This window comes from Drosophila miranda, chromosome 2, assembly GCF_003369915.1.
Source record: "Drosophila miranda strain MSH22 chromosome 2, D.miranda_PacBio2.1, whole genome shotgun sequence".
Taxonomy (NCBI): Eukaryota; Metazoa; Arthropoda; class Insecta; order Diptera; family Drosophilidae; genus Drosophila; species Drosophila miranda.
In genome coordinates, this window is record NC_046675.1 from 8199468 (window position 1) to 8215129 (window position 15662).

The 15662-nt window shown below is 50.0% G+C and overlaps 5 protein-coding genes across 7 annotated transcripts; 3 read left to right on the plus strand and 2 right to left on the minus strand.

Annotated features, from left to right (window-relative positions):
- The first annotated feature begins 5642 nt into the window (after positions 1-5642).
- On the plus strand, positions 5643-8452 carry LOC108155379 (glycosaminoglycan xylosylkinase homolog). Of its 2 annotated transcripts, XM_017286152.2 has the most exons (5): positions 5643-6094; positions 6195-6776; positions 6843-7420; positions 7487-7687; positions 7749-7956. In XM_017286152.2, exons 2-5 carry the CDS (start codon positions 6498-6500, stop codon positions 7954-7956), a joined length of 1266 nt encoding a protein of 421 aa, XP_017141641.1. In that variant the 5' UTR covers positions 5643-6094; positions 6195-6497. The 2 variants fall into 2 exon arrangements, with proteins under 2 accessions (XP_017141641.1, XP_017141642.1); XM_017286153.2 differs by lacking the exon at positions 5643-6094 and having other exon boundaries at positions 6498-6776; positions 7749-8452.
- On the minus strand, positions 8327-11937 carry LOC108155376 (exosome component 10). The gene is made up of 5 exons (XM_017286148.2): positions 11509-11937; positions 11264-11445; positions 9796-11203; positions 8668-9582; positions 8327-8608 (listed from the first exon to the last, which is right to left on the minus strand). Exons 1-5 carry the CDS (start codon positions 11641-11643, stop codon positions 8528-8530), a joined length of 2721 nt encoding a protein of 906 aa, XP_017141637.2. The 5' UTR covers positions 11644-11937; the 3' UTR covers positions 8327-8527.
- A 45-nt stretch (positions 11938-11982) lies between these two features.
- LOC108155380 (GPALPP motifs-containing protein 1) lies at positions 11983-14613 on the plus strand. 2 transcript variants are annotated; one of them, XM_017286154.2, is made up of 3 exons: positions 11983-12072; positions 13400-14275; positions 14335-14613. In XM_017286154.2, exons 2-3 carry the CDS (start codon positions 13415-13417, stop codon positions 14497-14499), a joined length of 1026 nt encoding a protein of 341 aa, XP_017141643.1. In that variant the 5' UTR covers positions 11983-12072; positions 13400-13414; the 3' UTR covers positions 14500-14613. The 2 variants fall into 2 exon arrangements, with proteins under 2 accessions (XP_017141643.1, XP_017141644.1); XM_017286155.2 differs by having other exon boundaries at positions 13403-14275.
- Positions 12072-13328, plus strand: LOC108155381 (phosphatidate cytidylyltransferase, mitochondrial). The gene has a single exon (XM_017286156.2). It carries the CDS (start codon positions 12136-12138, stop codon positions 13150-13152), a length of 1017 nt encoding a protein of 338 aa, XP_017141645.1. The 5' UTR covers positions 12072-12135; the 3' UTR covers positions 13153-13328.
- On the minus strand, positions 14523-15609 carry LOC108155382 (cyclin-C). The gene is made up of 2 exons (XM_017286157.2): positions 14938-15609; positions 14523-14865 (listed from the first exon to the last, which is right to left on the minus strand). Exons 1-2 carry the CDS (start codon positions 15523-15525, stop codon positions 14650-14652), a joined length of 804 nt encoding a protein of 267 aa, XP_017141646.1. The 5' UTR covers positions 15526-15609; the 3' UTR covers positions 14523-14649.
- Positions 15610-15662: the final 53 nt, after the last annotated feature.

Here is a 15662-nt window from a genome sequence, read left to right on the forward strand (position 1 = left end):
TCTGTTGACCCACTGTGATTGGCCGGGCAACGGCGACGGAGGGCGGTAGAGTGGCGGAGTATCAGGGTGTTTGGGTGGTTGGAAGGTTGAACGTTGGTGTGGCCCTAAAATGCGGACAGATGAATTAAAGCAGAGCGCCAGATAGGTGCAGATGGTTTTTCGCACAAAGCATGCAAATGGAAAGAGCCGACGAGGCTGAGGTCCTTTGGTCCTTTGGCCAGTGCTAGTTGAAGCTGGCAGAAAAGTATAGCATACTCCCGGGGGCACTGTATGTCTGCGTCGCTTAACGTCTGTGTGCGTGTGGCATGGTGTGCTTTTCTGTGAGCGTGTGAGAGTGTTCAGGACGCTTTGCAACTCAATAAGTTGTAATTTTCTTGGTGTTTTATGCGCCCAGACAACGACTGAGACACCGACGAGGACAGCGACGACAACGACAACGGTCATGGAGGGAATGGAGTACGCGCGAATGCGCAACGGAAATTGAAGATGAAAGCCAAACAGATAGCAGACACAAAACACCTTAAAGGATACGATAAACAGATGACTACACTGGGGCCGCCTTGGCCCTAACCTTCCTCCAGCGCTGGGTTATGGAGCTGCCCGACAGCTCGGAAAATCGAAAAATTGTGCAAGACATGCATAATTGAAACTCAATGTTGTCATATATTGCAGCATTGCCTGGGATATATAGTATATGGTGCCCTAATCAAATCTTTAACCTTAAACTTTATTCTTAAACATATTAAACTGACCTCCTCTTCTGCTCTTTTAGTTGATAGCACAGACAATTAGTTGGGTGTACTGGCTTTGCCTTAATGACGCTGTACGTTAATGGTTTCGCGTTTACAGCATCCATAAAACATGCACTTTGCACACTGGCTGGATCCACTGGATCTCGTTTATTTGCATTGCGAGCGAGACACTTGTAATGGGCGCACGTGGCTCTGGTTTACTGTTACCAAAAAACTACCAACTAACCGACACACGAGCGCACGGATACGGATGCACGCATAAAACAAACGGTTCTTTCATGGGCTAGCTATTCAACACTGGGGTGGAGTGCGCGCGTTCTCCGCTCTGCGTTTTGGCACACGTTGTGAACGGGCCAACAACAATCCAGGCACTAAAAACGGCATCCATCCTCAGCGTATCCTGGGGTGCTGGTACTTCTCTCTTCTCTGCTCAGCTCGGCTCTGCTGTGCTGTGCTCTGCTCCATTGACTCATATTCCCCAGTCTGGCCCCAACAAATTTCAGGTGAAGCAGCAACAACTTTGTCCGGGGACCGAGAAGGGTGAACGACAGGGGCATTTTAACTGTTGCTCCGCCACAAGGCAACAGAGAGAGAGAGAGAGAGAGAGAGACCAAGCCGTGCAGAGAGCAATGTGAGAGGCGAGCTGCGTTCAAGGGCCGGGGCCAGTGTTGCCGTGCTGCAGGCACTCTCAAAACTGTTGCGCCTGCTGCTCTGCTCAGCCTGGGCTCTGCTCGAGCTCTGCTCCTGGCCAGCTCTGCTTGGCACATTTTACGCACAAAGCTCGCGTGGCTGCTAAAAGCTTTTACGCTACTTCTGCTTCCCTCGCGTGGGCGTTTGTTTATATTTTCCTCCTGGCAGAGCATGTGTTTTGGCTCGCACTCAAGCACACACACACTGTGGCATTCGGCCTACATTAAATTCCTGGCGTGGCGGCACTTGAAGTTTTTGTTTGGAGCGTCTGAAAAATTACGTTGCTTGACCCCAGTGCGGAGTGTTTATGGGTATGTGGGTGTGTGGAGGGGGGTGGGGGCTGTGTGGGTGAGCGAGTGTCTTTTGTTATTCTAGGCCACAAAGAATGAGTTAATTTCATGTTGGATCCCAAATTGAAGCTCATTTCTCATGTCCTTTTGCTGCCATAGCGGAAAAAAGAAAGAAAGAAAGAAAGAAGGAAAGTATGTAATACATTTCGCCCGAAAGAAAGAAAACCTTTAAAGCAGGGCTTTAAAGCGTGATTTGTTTTCAGGGTATTCCATCAGTTTAGGCACACAAGTACTAGGCCGACTCATTAAGCAGCTTCCTAAGGCCAAAACACAAACAAATTTGCATATTGTTGGAAGCCAAGTAAACAGAATGCCATTGAAATAGTCACAAAAGCGTGGCGAACCGAACGAAAATGAAAACGAATAAAAACAAAGACAAGAAATTAATTAGATGGATCCCACCCAGTATGGCAGTGGTGGTGCTGGGGGGAGGGATGGGATGGGATGGCAAATTCCCTTAAAGCGGCTGTTAGCAAAATATGAAGGACCTACCAGAGAGGACATTAAATTGCTGGGATTTTTCATTTTCAAAACATTTTGGCAGACGCCTTTCCATCATTGCCTTTGGTGGCAGATTCATCACAGTTGTCTTCTCTCCTCTGTAAAAAGGCTGATGCCATGGCTAAATGCCAAACAAATTAAATTGTAATTAATCATTAGCTCGAACCATCCCCAGAGCCCCAGAGCCCCACACCCCAATCCCTTTCTGCCCCGCACGTGCTGAGCGACCTATGACAACGTTCCATGACAGTAAAATGTCCGCCAATTAATTACAAAACGCATGAGAGGCCAGATAAGAGCGGCAACCATTAGGGAAAGCGCCGACGAAAGACAAAACAAAAAAGGAATTGGGGGCAAAATGGGAAGAGAAAACCCTGCGATGGGATGGGGGCACATGAGCAATTAACACCCTGGAAGTGACTTTGCCATCTGTGCCGGCGTACGAAATAATTGATTTTTGTCGCTCTGTGTTTACCTCTGTGTTAAAAGGAAAGTGTAAATGGCAATGGCAATAAAAATTATAATCATGTTTGTGCACATTTGTTAACAATTACACGTTTGCTATGATCCCCCAAAGTTGGGAATACGATTTGATGCACGCTTATCGAGTAAGCAATATTAGGTTAGGTTAGGTTATTAGGTTATTAAATAGAAATATCTCCTCCTGTAATACAACGCAAAGTTAAACAATATCGCAGTGCCCCAAGACCTTGACTCCACAATTTGAAAGATATTAGGAGATAGCAGAACCATAAAGAATGGATCATTTGTAAAGCCATTATTATAGATAGGGGCCATCTATGCCTCTCTCACTCTTCGTCTCCTACTTACTCACAGTGTTGCTTATCAATTAAGGCTATCTTTTCCGTTCCGGCATCGAAGATGGGCTTGTTCCTCATAGAAACCAAAATATAGTAAATATTTGTTTATAAATATAATTTAGAGCCCTACATGAACGGGCAATTGAATTGATTCTGTGTGATTCGGGATTCGCTTCGTTCGGTCCGTTGAGACCGTTCGGTCTCATAACTTCGAATCGCTCGCCCAAAACGTACCAATAAAGCGAATCCTGTAAATTTTATTGTGTCAGAGGCAGGATTCGTATTGCTCGAAAGCATTTAAGAAACATGAGTAAAGGTCTGTTTTTATGAATACTGTGGATTCATGCAGGGCTCTAATATACATTTGTACCTCTCTTCTCCTAATAGATCAGATAATAAATAGTACCTTTTTCCAAATAAGTTGTTGACTGTTCTAACAACACACATACTCGTATTAGTGGATTTGTATCATTTTTTCACTACAATCATCTGAAATGAATAGTCCTTAATTCCCGGAAAATGCATGAGTGCTTTTCCTTTCCTGGAAAATTAATTTTCTCTTTCTTAGCGTCCACTTTGGACTTCTACTTTCCTTGGTGTTATTGGGGTGGTTGTTAGGGACATCTGACCCAAATACTAAACATTGTATAATCGTTCCTTACCTTTTTCCCAATTTGAGCTCTAATTGAATTGTTTAGTTCGTTTTCAAAGGGCAGCCTACGGAGATTCTCCAAAATTCTATTAAAATCCTTCGCCATGGGTATTTGCTTTGATAAACTTTCCAGGCAGTAAATACTATACAATACTTATTGTGAAGATTTAAAATGTAATTTTGCTGTGTCTGGCAAATCGGGTCAAGATTTGCATGCAAATTAGCCCAGAGGCAGCCTCAAGCTTCAGGTGATGGACAATTGTGGTTGCCACATGTGCAGCTCTGCATGCAGCAAGTTCATTTATGATTAACATGGCCAACACAAACAGGGCTCGCAAATGGAAATTGGCTTACTTTAACATGTTGTAAGCAAACCACACTACCCGCAAAACAAACAAATACGAAATGAAAGACCGCATATGGAAATACCCTTGAAAAACGAAGGAACTTTTAAAATGTTATTTATACCGTAAATACATATGCATCTACAACCTCCTAAAACGAATAAATTTCTTCCAAAAGTACTCCAGCACTTCCGCTCGTTTGTATTGAAATAGCGATCAGATATTTTATTATTTGTATTTGGGAGTGGGATGGTGGGATTGAAAACTCAAATATACAGATAGCGGCTATACATTTTACATATGTATGTTCATATATAAGTACTTCATAGGCAGCTCCCCTGAGTCCTAAGGCTCTTGTAACTATTATGATACCCTCTGGCAGGGTAATAACAAAAACTGTTGAGAACAATACAAACTGAACATTTTGCTGGCATTTGCGTACGGGCATGAATGTGGGTTAGGCTAACTGTACCCGTAATGCGTCGACACCGACCGAGGGTGTTATGTACATTCGGGACTCCAATTCCCCAGCCGGCGACTGTGCGAACGGATCCCCTCGGCATTTGAATGCGACGGATGCCAGGGATGTGCTGGAGCACAGTGCGTGGAACTGTGCGTCTGCGTCTGCGGGTGGTGGTGGGGATGGGGGATGGGTGTGTAAAGCATGTTCGTGCCTTTTGTTACTTGTTATACTTATTCTGGCGCCATTATTTCTTTCATTTACTCGATTTTCGTGCTTTTCATCCGTTATTGTTGTTTGCTCGAGAGCCGTTATCATTTGTCGGTTTATTTTGTGCCATATGTGGCCGGGGCGGAGCACACGAGCTCCACCACCCTCCGTTCAGCCAGCGACGGTTATGCGCTCTGCTCCACTGAGAGCTCCCAAAGCCCGGCGAACCCTAACCTAACCTCATTGAAGGAATACGAGTGTATCGAAGCGAGTCCCACGTACTTCTACACTCGAGAAAAACAAAAGCTTCTAAATGATTCAGAATATTAATGACTAATTTCCGGAATTATGTTGAATTTAAACAAAAGTGTCCGTCTGCTGCTGTAAATTGAAAAAAAAAATTAAGGATTAGAATGTTATCTTACTGGTTATTTCTCTCAGTGTACCCGAAAGACTGCTAATCCAGTACTTTTTCCCATCAGTGTTCCTTGCGTGTGCGCCTCTGGGGGTGTGTGGGTGTATGGGCGTCTGGCATGGCACTTAGCGAATGTTTGCCGCCCTCCACAGCAGCGGAACACTTACCTTGCGTACTCCTAAGTGAATTCAGTGTCTGACCTTTAGACCGGGAATTGTTTTGTTATTTCATGAGGCGTTTGATTAACTTTTCCACACCTGGCAGACTCTTTTACGGTTGCAAAAAGTGTATGCGCTGAAAATTTACTCGGTAACATTTTTGTAACGGAACAATGCTGGTCTCGCAGTGTTGCCAGACTAGCGGATGCGAGTGCGGAGGCGGCACTGTGTTGCAGTGCTGCCACCCCTGTGCAAGTCAGCTGTTTTTTGTTTTTGTTTTGTTGTTACACCTGCACCGGCAGCGGACGCACGTTTTTCCCATTTTCGCTCACATAAACAAAACTATTTTTAAACCGCAATTGGCCAAACCAAACAATACTTCGGACCGGACTACACAATTAAACGAGCAACGGCCGCAATACTCATCGGATCGGCAGTAAAATGCTTTTTTCTTGTCAGCGGCCGCCACAGAAGCTCCTGGGTGCCGAATGCGTGCTGACGACGACGGTGGCCAACGATCGGCGCGGCGTGCCGTCCAATTAATTTAATTTACAGAAGTGTGTACGCGCAGAAGATTTATTGAGTGGCTGGCTGGTGCTGCGGCTGCCAAGAGTCGGAAAAGGGTCAGGCGCGTACACGTCTCTAAACAAGAGGCGCTACATTGCGCGGCAACGCGTCCTCTGATTGACTTGTTGGCAACGGAGTGTGAACTGACACGGACACGCACGCACCCAGTACTCAGTAAGTAGTAGAGTTGTGCCCCGATCCGGCCAGGTCCGGCCCATCCCGGAAAAGGACTCGCCCCACTGCAGTGACTAAAATGCCAATGAAATTTATCTAGATTCTCGACCAAAAACAAGAAGAAACCTGCGCATGGCCGCAATTAGTGCGGATGGGAACAACAATGGACTGATGCGAACAGTTGTTGCCGATGTCTGCCAAAAAGCCAAAAGCGGCCGCAGAAGAACAACAGCAGCATGCAACAGCAGCAGCAGCAGCATAAGATATTTGCTAAAATTGAGCAATTTGCTAGTGCCGCAGCGTTACGTATACGTGATATTAAAAATAAAGTACCAGCGACGACTGCCCAGACCATACCACAGCAGCAGCAGCAGCAGCTGGTTGCACAGAAAGCTGCAGAAGGATGAACAAACGCACCGTCATCATAGTGGGCATTATTGCCAGCCTGCTGGGTCTGGTGCTGGGTGCGAACTTCTACTTCATGTACTACCTGAACATCGAGGAGGGCCACCTGGCCAGCGTCCGGGCACTGGAGAACATGATCCGGCACAAGATGCGCCACCTCCATCCGGCCTACCTCAACCGCAATCCGCGCTTCTTTATGTTCCGCAACAAACTCCTCAAAAACTACAAGATGGCCCCCTACGAGAATGCCAGCGTGCTCTGGGACATTGCCAATTGGGTGAGTCATGGGTGTTTAGGCGATAGATCGGGCATTCGAGCCAACAGAACTCTCTCTTTTTTGTAGTGGCCACACGAGAACGAGATCTACCCGCTGTATGACTCCTCGATGGGCCACCTGCTGGAGACCCTGCGCAAGGAGCCCATCACTCGAGTAAGCAATCTGGCGCGCGGCACTCAGCTGAAGCTCCTCACGCGGCTCTCCAACCAGCAGAAGGTCATCTTCAAGCCGCAATGGTATCCCCGCGACGAGATCATCGAGGGTGCCGTCTACAGCGGCAAGGACCGGCACACGGCCGAGGTATACGCCTTCTATCTGGGAGCCGTGCTCGATCTGCGTTGGACGCCGATCGTGGTGGGGCGCGTGGTCAATTTGAAGACTGAAATCTACGCCATGGGCGACCAGGAGCTGCAGAATACCATCAACATCGAGATGGACGATGATGGTAATGAGACCTATTGCCTGTACGGCAAGTGCCACTACTGCAACGAGGAGGAGACCGTCTGCGGGGACGAGAAGCACAATATCGAGGGCGTATTCATCTACATTGTGCCCGGCACTCTGGCGAAACGACGCTCTCCCTGGCAGCGCACCTACAAGGAGGACAGAAGAGCGCCCTGGGAGGATGACATGACGTACTGCAAGTATGTTTCCTAGGCTGCCTTTTCCCTCCAATGAAACCTTTAAATGTACGAAATTCTTGTGCCCAGATCGCTCAAGAACAAAATGGAAACCATTCGCCTGCTGGACCTCATCGATGTGGCCATCTTTGACTATCTCATTCAGAACGGAGACCGCCATCACTACGAGACGCGGGAGGAGCGTGTGGTGCTCATCGACAATGGCAAGGCCTTCGGGAATCCCAACAAGGATCACCTGGACATCCTGGCGCCGCTCTACCAGTGCTGCCTGTAAGTTTCGTCTTAAAATATTGATTTAAATTCATGTTTCCCCTTTTCCCCCTCCCCTTAGTCTGCGCAAATCCACATGGGACCGCCTTCAGGTATTCTCCGGTGGCGTGCTGACCGAAATAGTCGATCGTTTGTCCAAACAGGATGCCCTGTATCCCCTCATCACGGATAAGCATAAACGCGGCGTGGAACGCCGGTTGCTTGTGGTCTATGCCGTGGTGGAATACTGCATGGACCTGGAGGGTGACAAAATGTTCAAAACGCTCTAACCCAAAATGGAGACTAGGCTACGGTGGTTGCTAGTAGACCACATGCTACTTTGCGAGGGTACGGAATAGATTCAGTCAGGCTGTAAGCTCCACAGCCCTGGAAGGATTGTGGACATGAATCCAATCGAGGCCTGGGATCCGCACGTAACAGGCTTCGGCATGGGCCACTTGATGGTGCAGTCATTGCATATCAACGTTTCTAATTGAATGTTTTATTTCCCCCATTTAAAAGTAGGATAAATAAACAAATAGATAAAGTAGATAGACGAAACTTCTGGGCAGCTCGTGTAAACAAACGAAACCTTCCGTTTAGCCAATCCATACTTACCGCACCTTAGAATACCGAACATAATCAATAGCTCTAGTTGTATGCATAGTTATGGTTGTTATTTAATAAGAAATATTTTAGAAAATTTGCAAATATTTGAAAACGAATAGTTTCTTTTTGGAACTAAATGGAAAAATATACATCAAATAAACCTTTTGTCTAATTTAATTCTTTTTGTGATACCCCGGCTTCGATTGCCGTCTGATGTTTGATATATGTATTTTATGGTGTTTTTAGCACAGTCTATTTCTTGCCATCTTTCCTTACATTACTAAATGTAAAAAGCTTGTTAAACTGCTTGTTATTCCGATTGTTGGGACGATTCTGAAAGAATTTGGAAATAAATTAGCGAGGAACTGGAAATATGGGAGCCTCTCTCTCACCTTTCCGCGTATTGTCTGCTTGATCTCTGTGCCACGGGCTCGTTGTGCTCCGCCCTGGAACTGCCGGAAGTCCACGTTCTTGTAGTCAAAGTTGTTGCCTTGTGGCTTGGGCTGCTGGACCACCGGTTGACTGGAGCTCTGGGGATGATTGCCACGTGCCTTGCCCCCCCTGAAGCGCTGGAACTGCTGACGCTTCTGCTGGCGCTTGCTCGGTGCTTCCGCTGCCTGTGGTATGGGCTTTTTCTGTATAGGAACTTCTACGACATCGTCGTCCTCGTCACTGATGCAGGTTATTGACTCGTTCTTCACTACTCCTCGCACTGGCACTGACTCTGGCTTGGGTTTGATGTTCCCCTCCTTCAATCGCTTGCTGGTGCTGGGATGCTGGTCAGAGTCGGGTTTGTGCTTACGCTTCAGCTGTTCCTTTAGCGGCAGGCTGTAGACGGCATCATCTGCCGCCTCGACCTTACCTGGGGAGGACTCCAATTTGATGTCCTCTGTCGGGGTCGCTGGCGGGCAGAGACGACGCTTGAGCAGTTCTTTGCTTTCCCGTGCCCGCTGGTCGGCCTTCACCTGCTCCATGAGCGGAAGGATGGCCAGGTAGCGTTTATAGGGCATGCGCAGCACCTGGCTCTCCTTGCGCAAGTGCACCAGACGCATCTCTTCGTCCGGAGTGGAAGCGGTTGGCTTCGCGAACAGAGTCAGGGCCGGCACCGCCAGGGGGACATCGTCTCTGGGTTGCTCCTCCTCCGCTGGCAGCTGCAGCTTTCCCGACGCGTTGCGGTTGAGCAGCGTGGGCAGGTCATCGCGCGTCTCCTCCAAGTGCGTGAAGTCGTGCGGACAGTAGAGTTTGTTGCCGTAGTCCTTGCTGGTGGGTGGCAGGACCTGCGGTTGGCTGCGGGCTTCCAGAATGGGCTGAAAGAGCAAAAGCAGAAGAGATACAATATCCATTTCCCACTACTATATAACTACTTCCTATATAGAATGGCTTAAATGATGACATGCACTGAAATGGTGCGTAAGTTTTTGATTTCAACATTAAGTACAATCAATCGTGAATGGATACAGGGCAGTGGAGCAGCCAGGAACGGAGATAAGATGGAGGGCCGAGTTCTCGGCGTAACTCACTTTAACCAGCGGCTGTTCGCGCGCCTTCAGCACGATCTGGTGGAGCGCGTGCAGCTGCTGGCGCACCAGCGGCGGTATGGGATTGCAGCAGGCGAGAATGCCCTGCATCTCCCGGGGCAGGCTCTCGGCAATCTGGAGCATCATGTGATTGGGCAGCACATAGCCGTAGCTCTCGTCCTCTTGGCGCGCAGTCGCATCCCGCCACTGGAAAATGCCACGCAAGGCGTGCAGCTGTCGATTGTCGAAGGACCGCTTCGTCTTTCGCACCAGATCGAGATGCGATTCGGGTCCGACGTGGGGTTTCGTGTAGCGCTTCTTGCACACCTCCGTGCTCAGTTGGTAGACGGTGAGCAGGGCCTGCGACTGTCCTTGCTCGGCCTGTAGCAGGTCGTTGGTCATACGCTCGTACACGTAAATCAAATAATGCGTGTCCTGGCGAGCGTAGTCGATAAGCTGCTGGGGCAGCGGCCGCATGCGCCAGTCGGCCAGCTGGAGGCTCTTGTCCACGTCCAGGTCCACGTAGTGTTTGAGGAGAAAAGCCAGCGACAGGCGAGCCATATTTAGGGCCTTAGCCGCCCGATGGGTGTCGAACATGTTGACGACGTACAGCGAAAGATCGCGCTGCAACCACTCGATGTCCTGGTCAGCGCCGTGGAGGATCTTCACCTTCTTTGGATCCGTTAGTACCAGGTTCAGGACGTGCATCTCCTCGCGCAGCGCGAGACTGTCGAATATGTAGTCCTTGGTGCGGGTGGACATCTGCACCAAGCAGGTGATGCCCATGAATGTGCGATACGAGTGGTGCTCCACATCGATGGCTATGTGGGGCGCCCGTCGCAGCTCTTCCAGGGCCTGGCTTAACTTTTCCACACTGTCGACGAGCATCAGCTCGGTAGCCGCGGGCGGAGCAGGCAGCAGAGGCGTCTGCCTCTGGAGCTGCTCCGCCGACGGTTCCAGCTTCATCAGCTCAAACTCGTACGGATGCAGATAGGCATGCACATTGCCCGCCTCGTCGTACTCTGGCAGCAGTGCCAGCGGCTTCAAGGAGTTTGGCTTCTCCTTGAGGCGTGGCACAAACGGATTTTGATCACTGTTGTCCACTGGCGTCTTGAAATTCATCTGGGGCCGCATTATGTTCTTGGCTGCGAACAGGCGAGCGGAGAGCACGTTACGCTGCGGCGTGGGCGGCCACCTGTTCCAGCTTCCCGCCTTTGGGGTTTCCGACTTGGCGAACTCTGCTGGTGCCGTCGCCGCTGGCGTGGAGGGGCTCATAACATCCACCTGCGTCTCCAGCACCATGTGTGGTTTCCTCCGCTGGCCAGCTTTGATGTCCAGATTCGTCGTAATACGCTCGAAGATTATATCGTTGCACTCCTGGACCATTTCGAACTGTTCCTCCGTGTGGCGTCTGTAAAATGAGAAAAAAAAGAGGACTTATGAAGGACTTGTAAGGGCCGCCGGTGCTTACTTTTTAATGTCGTCCTTGATCTCTTCGGCCTGCATCACGTTTCCTATGAGGCCGATTAGCCGCTGGGACAGATCGTCTATGACACGCGAATACCCCGGATAGCCGAGATATAGGGAGCGGGCGGTTCCCTGTGGAAAGGAGTTGCAGGCACGTGTGGCGGCCACCACATTCTTAAAGGCTTGCTAAAAGAAAAACAGAAAAACACCCATTAGAATGTGGAAACAGGAGGCAGCGACCGCTCGCACCTTTGTGAAATCTTTAATATCGCCAATGCCACTGTCTGGTGCTGGCGCTGATTCTATTTTCGGCGGCTGATCAGGCTGCTCAGGCTGATCATCCTCCGCCTGATCCTCCTGTTTTCTTTTCAATAAACGCTGCATGTTTCCCCTATTGTTGTAAATGTTCTGATCTGTTCCTACAAAAAATGTGCGTTTTTCTTCTTCTTATTTCATCCAAAAGAAACAAAAACATATATAATTTAGAGTTTGTCAACACCTCCGGCGGCAAAATTTAAGAAAAAGCATTAAGCACTACTCGCACAGCTCAATAGACCAGTACGAGGGCGAGAGGGAAATCGGTTCAGTTTGGAAATTTATAGTGAACAATTTAGACGTTAAATAAACAGAATATAAACATTCGACTAAAATGTGCCTGCCTTCTGTTGTTGCAGCACTGGCGCTATCTGAGACGCTTCGCAGCACTGCACAACAGCTGTCGCGGGGAGGACGAAGAAGAAACGGTTCCAGTACCGGTGGCCAGCAATTCGGGAATAAAATCAACATCCTCCTGCACAATCAAGAACCCAAAACGTAATTATAAAGCATTTACTAGTCCCGCTCTAACCAGCTGCGCAACCTCCACTCAATTCCACCATGATGGACCTGTACAGGCGCACGGTGACGCGATTCCCCCTGGGCAGCGTAAGCTACATGTTTGCCTACGGATCGGGCGTCAAGCAGCAGGTGGGCTACAACGAGATCGGCGCAAACCCGGCCCCGAATAGCGTCATCGATCTGGTGTTTTGTGTGCGCGACTCGCTCGGCTTCCACGCGGAGAACATGCACCGCCATCCCAGCCACTATTCGGCGTTGAGGCACCTGGGTCCGCGGTTTGTGGCAAAGTACCAGGAGCGGGTGGGTGCCGGTGTATACTTCAACACGCTGGTGCCGCTGCAGGACGTGGGGCTGACCATCAAGTACGGCGTGGTGTCGGAGGACAGCCTGATCGAGGATCTGAAGCACTGGCGGCACCTGTATCTGGCCGGGCGGCTTCAGAAGCCGGTCACGGATCTCGTTAATCCCACAGACAATCCACTGCTGAAGTCCGCCCTCGACAAAAACCTGTTGTCGGCCCTCCTAGTGGCCCTGCTGCTGCTGCCCGAGAAGTTCACCGCCTACGAGCTGTTCCTGGCCATTGCCGGGCTCAGCTACAAAGGCGACTTCCGCATGATCTTCGGCGAGAACAAACAAAAGGTCCACAACATAGTGACGCCGCAGATAACCGAGTTCTTCGCCCTCTACCAGCCGTCCATGAGTCTGCTGGACAAGTACGTGGCCGTCAACATGCACGGGCAGGAGCCGGGCTCCTGCAAGCCGGCCATTCTCTTCGAGCAGGACAAGTCGCGCCTGGCCACGTCGCAGCATTTGCGCCGCATGCCCAAGGAGCTGAGGCGACGTCTCCAGAGCAATGCCGCCAGCCACGGAGACTTCCCCGAAGTGGTGGAGCATCTGTCTATGTCCCCGCTGCTGCCGAAGGTCCTGCAGGCCTCCGTCAACGACATCGTGTGGCGCAGCAGTGTGACGCAGTCGTTGAAGAACATCGCCAGTGCGGGAGTCTTAAAGTCGCTCATCTACAGCTGCCGCAAGGCCCAGAAGACGTTTGCGGTTTAGGTCCGTCCCATCCAAAATCCAATCCTAATCTTCGACTCCTTTTCGGCATTCAAAATGCTCCCTAGGCTGCCATTTACTGACTAAGTTGCTTCGTCTCCCGCTTCCTTATGTTGTATAATTTTAAGCACAAAAGTTGTTACATTCAATACAGAGACAGTAGCTCAAAAGCGAAAGAACCCACGAGTTTTTTTAGGGGTGCCTCCTTATCGTTTCTTAATTTTGATTTACCCATTATTACTCTCGCCAGCAGCGACCAGCAGACATGTCCAGCGATGACTGCAGCAGCGACAGCAGCAGTTCCAGCGAGGAGCTGCAGCGTAAGCGGATGCACAAGAAGTCCAGCAAGGATGTGGACAAGTCCAAGAAGAAAAAGTCAAAGAAGCACAAAAAGGAGAAGCGCCGGCACAAGGAGAAGAAGCGCAGCAGGCGGGAAGAGCAGCCGCAGGCTGCGCCAAAGCCAACAGTCTCTGTAAGTCTACCGCCTGCTGAAGATCAAGAGGGTGCCTTCGGTGCCCCTCTGCCGCCGCATCTGCGGAAGGAGGTGAAGACTGAACCGCCCCAGATGATAGGTCCCATCCTGCCCAGCGACTTTCCCAAGGCAGCCTCACCATCTGCGGCTGACCCTTCACCAGAAGAGAATGAGGATGACGATGATGACATGAGTGGAACTTTTGGCCCCATGCCGAATGCCACCCAAGTGGAGCTCGAGGAGCGGGCGCTGGCCCTGAAACTGTCCGTCCTGCAGGGCGGCGGTCTGGGCCCCTCCACAAATGACAAGGACGGGCGCGAGGAGTGGATGCTGGAGCTGCCCGAAGTGGGCCTCAAGGGTGGCCTGGCAGCTCTCAACAACCTGAAGCGTACCTTTTACCAGGGCAAAGAGCGGCCCGATTTCAGCGACCGTTCTGACTGGACAAAGACGCCGCAGAGTGCGGCAGCTGCGGCCGTCGCTGGGCCCAAGCCTTGCAGCTCCAAGGAGCTGGAGCAGATCGCCCAGGCCAAGTATGTGCAGCAGCGGGATGACGAACAGGAAAGCATGGCAAAGAAGCACAAGAAGAAACACAAGCGAGACGAGTCCCTGGTGGCGCTGCACCAAAAGAAGCTTCGCAAGGAGCAAAAGGAGAGGGTGAGCCACAAATGGTATAACTCTTAATAATTGATAACAATATTGCGGGTTTTCCGCAGGAGAAAGAACTGGCTGCCGCCGGCTTGAAGGCCGAGCGTCGTCCCTTTAGTCGCGACGTGGACCTGAAGCTGAACAAGATTGACTCCAATCAAACCAAACAGATTGTGGACAAGGCCAAGATACTGAATAGCAAGTTCTCCCGGGGACAGTCCAAGTATCTCTGAGGGCTCCATATGGGGCGGCCATATTTAAGCTTAAAATATCCTTTTAATCGCTATAGTATAAATATATGTATGTATAGGTATAAAATTTGAAAAAAGAAACCTATTTAAGCAATACTCGTCTCGTTTAAATCTAAAAGAATGTCGTATAGATCAGCGCTGTGGCGGTGGCTTGGGTTTCGGTATTTTGGACAGCAACATTTGTATTTCATCCTTCTCCTTCCAGTCCTTCCACATCTCGTAGAGATTGACAATGGCCCGAACGATCTCCTGGACCTTGTCGAGGTCCACGTTCAGCTCTGCGAACCACTGCTTGGTGGAGTCCTTCTGGAGTATAACGCAAGCGATCTGCAGGCAGGCAATGGCAATCTAAAAAAGAGATCGGTTGAGACTGGGCCTGGGACCATTTGCAGTAACGGGGAGAGGAACGTGGCATGATACCTGATAGGGCGGGTAGAGTAGACAGACGTCGGTGCGCAGGGAGTCGTTGACGATGCGCCAGCTGAGCGTGAGCAACTGGTCCTCCTGGCCCATGTCCTGCACGAGCTGGAGCAGTGGTCGGTACGGCTGGTACACTATTAGACAGCAGTCGAGATTCTCCAGCAGGTAGAACTCGCACTCCAGTATGTGGTTCGTGCGGTAGGGGAACTCCTGCGTGTAGGCATAGCTGAACTTGGTCTTGATGGCCGACTGGCAGATGGATATCAGCCGGGAGTTGGATATGACGCCGAACTCCTCCACTTTGGAGGCCAGCAGTATGCAGGTGGGTGCCAAGAGCAGCGGATCAATGTTCTTCAGCGAATTCCTGGCATAGAACCGCTTGAAGTACACGGTGGCAGTGGCTATCACCTGCTGGCGCAGCTTCAGCTGCTCGCCCAACACCTGGATCACGTTGGCAAAGAATATGAACACTTTCTGGTACTCGTCCTCGTTCAGAGACAGCAGATCGTGCTGTCGCTCCCTCAGCAAATCCTGCTTGTCCAGTATCCACTGCTGCGAGTGGGAGCTCTGCCAAAAGTTTCCCGCCATTGTGAACTAAGTGGGCTGTGGCCCAAATTGAATAGAAAGTACTATTTTTCCGTTTACAATCTAAATTCAACTGTATGTTTCCCAGCAACAAACGCTTAACCAAAAAGAAAATTCGATTTTATTAAATAGTGTTGAAC

Bases quoted from the DNA above. Each gene is read 5' to 3' on its own strand.
- LOC108155379 (XM_017286152.2), top strand. From the start codon at position 6,498: ATGAACAAACGCACCGTCATCATAGTGGGCATTATTGCCAGCCTGCTG. The intron at 7,421-7,486 runs GTATGTTTCCTA...TCTTGTGCCCAG, and splicing joins GATGACATGACGTACTGCAA to ATCGCTCAAGAACAAAATGG. The intron at 7,688-7,748 runs GTAAGTTTCGTC...CCCTCCCCTTAG, and splicing joins CCGCTCTACCAGTGCTGCCT to TCTGCGCAAATCCACATGGG.
- LOC108155376 (XM_017286148.2), bottom strand. From the start codon at position 11,643: ATGCAGCGTTTATTGAAAAGAAAACAGGAGGATCAGGCGGAGGATGAT. The intron at 9,583-9,795 runs GTGAGTTACGCC...TTGCTCTTTCAG, and splicing joins GCGAACAGCCGCTGGTTAAA to CCCATTCTGGAAGCCCGCAG. The intron at 8,609-8,667 runs GTGAGAGAGAGG...AAATTCTTTCAG, and splicing joins AGCAGACAATACGCGGAAAG to AATCGTCCCAACAATCGGAA.
- LOC108155381 (XM_017286156.2), top strand. From the start codon at position 12,136: ATGATGGACCTGTACAGGCGCACGGTGACGCGATTCCCCCTGGGCAGC.
- LOC108155380 (XM_017286154.2), top strand. From the start codon at position 13,415: ATGTCCAGCGATGACTGCAGCAGCGACAGCAGCAGTTCCAGCGAGGAG. The intron at 14,276-14,334 runs GTGAGCCACAAA...GGTTTTCCGCAG, and splicing joins GCAAGGAGCAAAAGGAGAGG to GAGAAAGAACTGGCTGCCGC.
- LOC108155382 (XM_017286157.2), bottom strand. From the start codon at position 15,525: ATGGCGGGAAACTTTTGGCAGAGCTCCCACTCGCAGCAGTGGATACTG. The intron at 14,866-14,937 runs GTATCATGCCAC...TCTCTTTTTTAG, and splicing joins TACTCTACCCGCCCTATCAG to ATTGCCATTGCCTGCCTGCA.